This window comes from Pteropus vampyrus, unplaced genomic scaffold (genome assembly GCF_000151845.1).
Source record: "Pteropus vampyrus isolate Shadow unplaced genomic scaffold, Pvam_2.0 Scaffold15, whole genome shotgun sequence".
Classification (NCBI taxonomy): domain Eukaryota; kingdom Metazoa; phylum Chordata; class Mammalia; order Chiroptera; family Pteropodidae; genus Pteropus; species Pteropus vampyrus.
Window position 1 is genome coordinate 14,216,545 of NW_011888796.1, and position 6,000 is coordinate 14,222,544.

Here is a 6,000-nt window from a genome sequence, read left to right on the forward strand (position 1 = left end):
AAGTTCAATAATGGGAGGAGTCATGAAAAAATAGTAATTATAATGATCATTACTATTGATAAGAACTTGAAAGTTATTTCTATAAGTATGTAAAAAGTGTACGAGAAACTATTATCAAAAAACAATTTTTGCACAATTTTTTATTTAGAGACATTTCTTCCCCAGAGGCAAGCACTCAGATGCCAGCCCTCTGAAGAACAGCATGGCCAGTAGACAAGACATCCTAGACAGAAATCACACCAAATTATAAGCTTCAGGATGGTATGGAAAAACAATGTAGACAACAGACTATCAAAACTGCCCACAGAGAAACTGAGACAATGCAGAACATTTCCACACATGGAGGGATTCTGCAACAGTCCTACAAAAAGCCTCATCAAAATGGAACTTTTGATGGGAAACTGAAGCTGCCTTTCATTGCTCTTTCTCTCAGGTTAGCCACTCTGGTAAACTCATAACTTATGGGTAACTATAAACCAAATGTGTAGGTCAATATATGTTTAGATGTAAGTAAAATCTGATGGGGAACAAATTTGTTAAAAAGTGTAATTCTCTATCTGCATGATTTGTCTTACACTCTCTTTCTGAGATCTTTCATTCCAAAAAGTATCAGTTAACTTAATAACTATAGCTGTATACTACAGGAATGGAAGAAGCAAGAGTACTTATTTTTTTATGCCTACAGCACCTAGTCTCTGTAGGTGGTCTCCCATCTAAGTACTAACCAGGGCTGACCCTGCTTAGCTTCCAAGATCAGACAGGAACAGGCTTGTTCAGGATGGCATGACCATAGACACCAGACTACTTTTTTGTCCTAATAAAGGGCTGTTGTTGAAAGTCTGCCCCTCCTTTGCTTCTTTATGGCTCTCCCAACTCCAAAGAAGAAAGAGAGGCCTTGTAAGAGCCTTCTTTTTATGTAATTTACTCAAAACACATTGAAGCCATTAGGTAACTGCACAGTATCAAGAGGTCTGTGTGCTCACCAATGGGTTGGAATTTGTAAGTGATACGATCCTGGAATCCATGTATTAATAGCCTACTTTTATTTGTCTATTGTATAAGAGTAAGATAATCTAAAAATGTATAAAAACAATGCTGATGATTGAGAAATTTGAAATTCAATCTATGATACTAACTGCCATAGTTAAATATAAGGTATCTGAGAATAAATGTGTGGATATAGAGGAAAAATTAGCTTTGCTTTTCAAACCAATTCCATAAAACTGGATCCAAGTTATGTTGTCCTTTTTTTAAAATGTAACTTTAAAGACCTTTGAGAACAATTGTGCTGAAAAGTTTATGTCTCACCACCCCTGGCACAATGCAGAAAGGCTACAGTAAATTAACCAAATGTTTGAACTAAGTGGTGTACTCAATACTAGGCTAACAAGTAAAAAAAAAAGTCAGAAATGTCTTTATACTACCTTGTATAACTACAAAGCAAATATCTAAAGACCCGGTGATTATCCACTAGGAAAGATTAACTTCTGTTTCCCCAGACTCCTACCCTCCACTCTCTTCTTCTTCTTCTTCTTCTTCTTTTTTTTTTTTTTTAACAAGTTGAGTTCTTTGGAATCTTAAATCATTAGACATGCCTCTGTTTAAGGGAGAATTACATACTCTTAGTATATGTACTATTGAAAAACAAATACTCTAATGCTTTGGTTTTTAAAAAACTGGTCCTCGTCCAGAAGAGAATTTCATTTTTAGTGAGGTTTTTAATAATTTATAATTAAATTCTTTTGTAGCAGTATTCAGCACTGTGCAATATTTCAATCTCTAAGTCTATAACTTAATACGACATCTCAAATACATAGGCATCTATTTTCCCCTTAATTTAAATAAGAAAAATTAAACAGGAAGACGTTAAGGAGCTTTTCTCAATGCACACAGATGAGCAGGAACCTCTGTGAGGGAGGGTTACTGCCTCCCAGGTGAACACAGGATTTGTACATACTCGGCACCCGTAGAATCCCACAGTTCACCAAGGAAGCACTTTAGCATCAGCCCAGGATTCCCAATTTTCCTGACAATTTCTAATCATCAGCCTCATATCAGCTGATGAACTAAAACAGAAGTCATAAGCCCAGTGGATAAAATGACATTTTTATAAACAGACTAAAGTGATGTAAACATGTTCACTAAAAGACAGACAAACCTTTCAGTTTTCCATCAAAGTTTGGGTTGGTAGCTACTTTTAAGCCAGGATGAGGTAGCAGAAAACAGGAAATTTTGGTGAAACAGGAATGGATGTGTTTTCGAACATTCTGTAGTTCTTCATGCTGGTTCCCTGAGACCTGCAGTAGTAAATCATTCTGAAGTTTAAATTTCTTTCAACATAAATTTAACTCCAAAGAATTCTGTGGCAACCTTATATTTGCTATGTCAGTCTGGTTCCACAATGATAAAATAGACATGACAGGGCTGATACTAAAGAAAGAATAAAGTCTTGGGTGAATCTGCCACACAGCCCTATCTCACTATAGCATACATATGACATTATTATTACAATGAACAAATTTCTATTCTTATGCTAACTCAGTTACACCTTCCTATTTTTTTAATACAAATTAGTGGGGTTTTACTCTAGCTAGTTCCTAAAAATTCCAATTTTAATTTATAGTACTCACAGGAGACATGAACAGATCATAATGTATTTCTACCTTCTTTTCAGTAGATAACTCAAGACAGCTTCTTGTTACCTAGTAGGTATACATTTAAATTCTAGAAAGGCACCTAAATGGTTGGGTGTTTATTTATAAGCTAAATTGCCCCTTTTTTTCACATCTATTTGACAGTTAATAGTACAAACTACCCTAGAAGTAACTATAAACCTTAAAAAGTAAGTTCAGAGATCCTGACTATAAAGGAACTTTTTTCACTTTTTTTTCCAGATTTCTTGGTAGTTATTTTTTGATAATGTGAACGATTCATTCAATATTGAACTGTCATGAGACAGAAAATGGAAAGTCTTCTAATTTCACTTTCTGTGTAGTAAAAAAATGTTCTAAGATTGGCTTTGAGGCTTTCAAAATTAGGTATTTCAGTTAAATTAACTTTTAAACCTCTATTAAAACATGAATCCAGATATTGCATTGTTTGTCTTGAACAATTCTTCAAATTAAGTTTGTTTTGGGGAATACATCATTGTTTTATAGATAGCTACAAAAGAACTCTTTATCTGTATCATAATAATTGATATTTGAAAATTATAATTCTAAAAGTATTTTATTAAATATCTATCTTAGTTTGTTCATACAGATACTATGAGGATCAAAAGAGATTGTGGATACTGAGTATCTATTCGGCAAATCATTCAACAAAAATAATTCTAGATTAATACTGGTGAAATTTCATGTACCTAAATATCTAACAAACCTTGAGGCGTTTTTCCAAGAATTTGGAGCCACCATCAGATCCATATGAAAATTCATATGGGAAACTCCAGTCTCGAACAAGAAATATCAGACTCTAAGAAATAAGAAGAAAGGATTGATAAGGAAACTCTAAGTTGCCTTTGTTTTTTTTTTTTTAATTTTATTTTTAGTTTCAAGTATACAGTACATTGGTTAGACATTTATATAATTTATAAAATGATCCCCACCTCCCGGTTTTTTAATTGAAATTAATTAAAAATCATTATTGTCATTTGAATAGTATTCTTTACCACATTATGGAATTAAAAGCAAACATAAAACCTTTGAAAGTTTCCAAGCAGTCTCTCCCCTATTAGATCATCCTCCTGTTTCCACTAAGGGAAAATAGAAAGATACCCCAAAACTGACTATAGTTACATAGTGCCATTCAGCCAGTTTGAGGGCATCTCTGTCTTTCATTACTTGGTGGGGTGCATTCATCTTGGTGGTTTTTGAACAGCTTTTTATGAAGATTAAAGTTTTATTTGAGGAAAGTTTTCTTTTATTATCTCTTTAAATATTTTTCCTCTATTACATTTGTCCCTTTCTCTTCATCAGGGGCTCTCATTATGCATACATGGTATGCAGAGAGGTGGGAATCCAGGTTTTGTGATGCCAGAAGTTTATACTATCTGTGGGGGGGAGGGCTCAATAAGAAAATAACACAAAGCTGCGTTTGAAAGTGAATATTTATTTATAATGAGAAAAATAAATTACAAATTCAGAAAAGCTGACAAATATCACTCCTCTTTCACACACACAGTCCAGAAAAATAACTAACATATTTTTGTAATACTTTTTTTCCTACAATTTTTGGCTGCAAAGGATTTGATCACTTCAGATGATGATTTTGAAATATTTTCTGTGAGAAAGCTAATTCAGTCTTTCCTCTGACAAGGCAAAATTTTTATTATAATTTATTTTTATTATTGATAGTTCAGAAATGTTTCAGATTCACAATTTATTTGTATTGTCATGTACATTTTTAGTTTCCTCATCTGCGAAATATGGATAATAATAGAACATACCTCATAGGACTACTAATATATATGAGGCATTTAGAACAGCGCCTGACACATAGTTAGCACTGTTAGCTATTTGATTTTTATTTTAATAGCCACTCAATATTTTAGCACATGGATAGACATTAGTTTATTTTGCCATTCTCCTAGATGTTTTCCAGTTTTTCCACAATTCTAAGAAATGTACTGATAATCATCCTTGAAGCTGGATATTTGTTCACATCCAGAAGGATTTTTTCAGGGACTGTGTTTCCCAAATTAGAATAACCATTAGAATTATTTGGGAGGCTTTTAAAAGTACAGAATTCTTGGGCCCCGTCCCAGACCCATTGAAACCAATGTAATAGTAGCTTTCATTTATTGAATGTCTATTATATGCCAACCACAATACCAGGAATTGTACACATGGTATTTCATGCATTCCTACAACAGCCCCAAGAGATAGGTTATAATTTATTATTCTTTTCAGAAGAGATTATAAGAACCACCTCCACTCTCATCTGACATAAGTAACTTGCCCAGAGTCACACAGGCAGAGATGGAAGAGCTAGCTAGCACTTAAACTTTGGTCTTACTTCAAAATCCCTGCTGCAATGTACTCCAAAATTAAGTATAAAACACATAGTTTACGATTTGAGGGCTGATTAAAGCATACTTTTATAAATTAGATTAAGAGATAATGTAGGAAATTGAGAAAAATTAGAATATTTTAATGAAATTAGCTATCTTTAAATTATCTTTCTAAGTTTATATCTTCTGAATTCCTAACTGAATCTTTCAGTCTTGCCCATTAAATATTGTTATGTCTTTTAATTCTCTTTTAATCTACAGGTTCCTCTTCCATCTGTTTTCTTCCCTTACAGTGCATCTGCTGAAGAACCTAGGAATTTGACCTGTAGAGTTTCCATAACCTGGACCTTGCTAATTGCATTTCCATGGGGCAGTTCTTTTGTCCTCTGGATTTCCTGCGAATTGGCAGCTGGATACAGAGGCTTGATTTGACTCAGGTTTTATTTCTTTGGCAAGACTATAGGAAGTAGAGTGTCCTTTTAGCTCTTCTTTGGTGAAGTTATATCATCTTTGCTTATCTGAAGCTCATTCTTCAATAATTTCTAATTAAGGGCTCATGGGAACAACATTTTTTGCATTCTTACATGTTGGTAACAGTTTGTGTCCTTTCTACTTGAAAATCAAGTTTGCTGGATATAAAATCCTTGGCTAACATCTTCTTTCCTCAAGGGATGCTTCTTAGTTTGCATTGTGAATACTTCTTATTTTGTTTCACTAAGGTGGAGCCCCTCCTTTATGTGTGTGTGTGTGTGTGTGTGTGTGTGTGTGTGTGTGTGTGTGTGTGTTTTGTGGAATCTTGTGGAAAAAACACAGATTCTTACGGGGAAGAGATTTTAAAAATACCTATATCGGACAAACAGAGACTCAGGGACATGGACAATGGACTAGTGGTTACCAGAGGGTAGGGAGTGGGGGAGGAGCGGGGAGGTATATGGGGTAAAGGAGATCAAATATAGGGGGATAGGGGAGGATGAAGTGGGTAAAGGGGATCA

At 34.2% G+C, this 6,000-nt stretch overlaps 1 protein-coding gene across 1 annotated transcript in view; it reads right to left on the reverse strand.

Moving 5' to 3' along the window:
- ATL1 (atlastin GTPase 1) overlaps positions 1-6,000 on the reverse strand; it is a 43,273-nt gene that overhangs the window by 10,374 nt on the left and 26,899 nt on the right. The window contains exons 8-9 of the mRNA XM_023526810.1: positions 3,379-3,471; positions 2,159-2,297 (exon numbers count right to left, since the gene is read on the reverse strand). Coding sequence (XP_023382578.1) covers positions 2,159-2,297; positions 3,379-3,471 — 232 coding nt within the window. The remainder of the gene's footprint in view (positions 1-2,158; positions 2,298-3,378; positions 3,472-6,000) is intronic.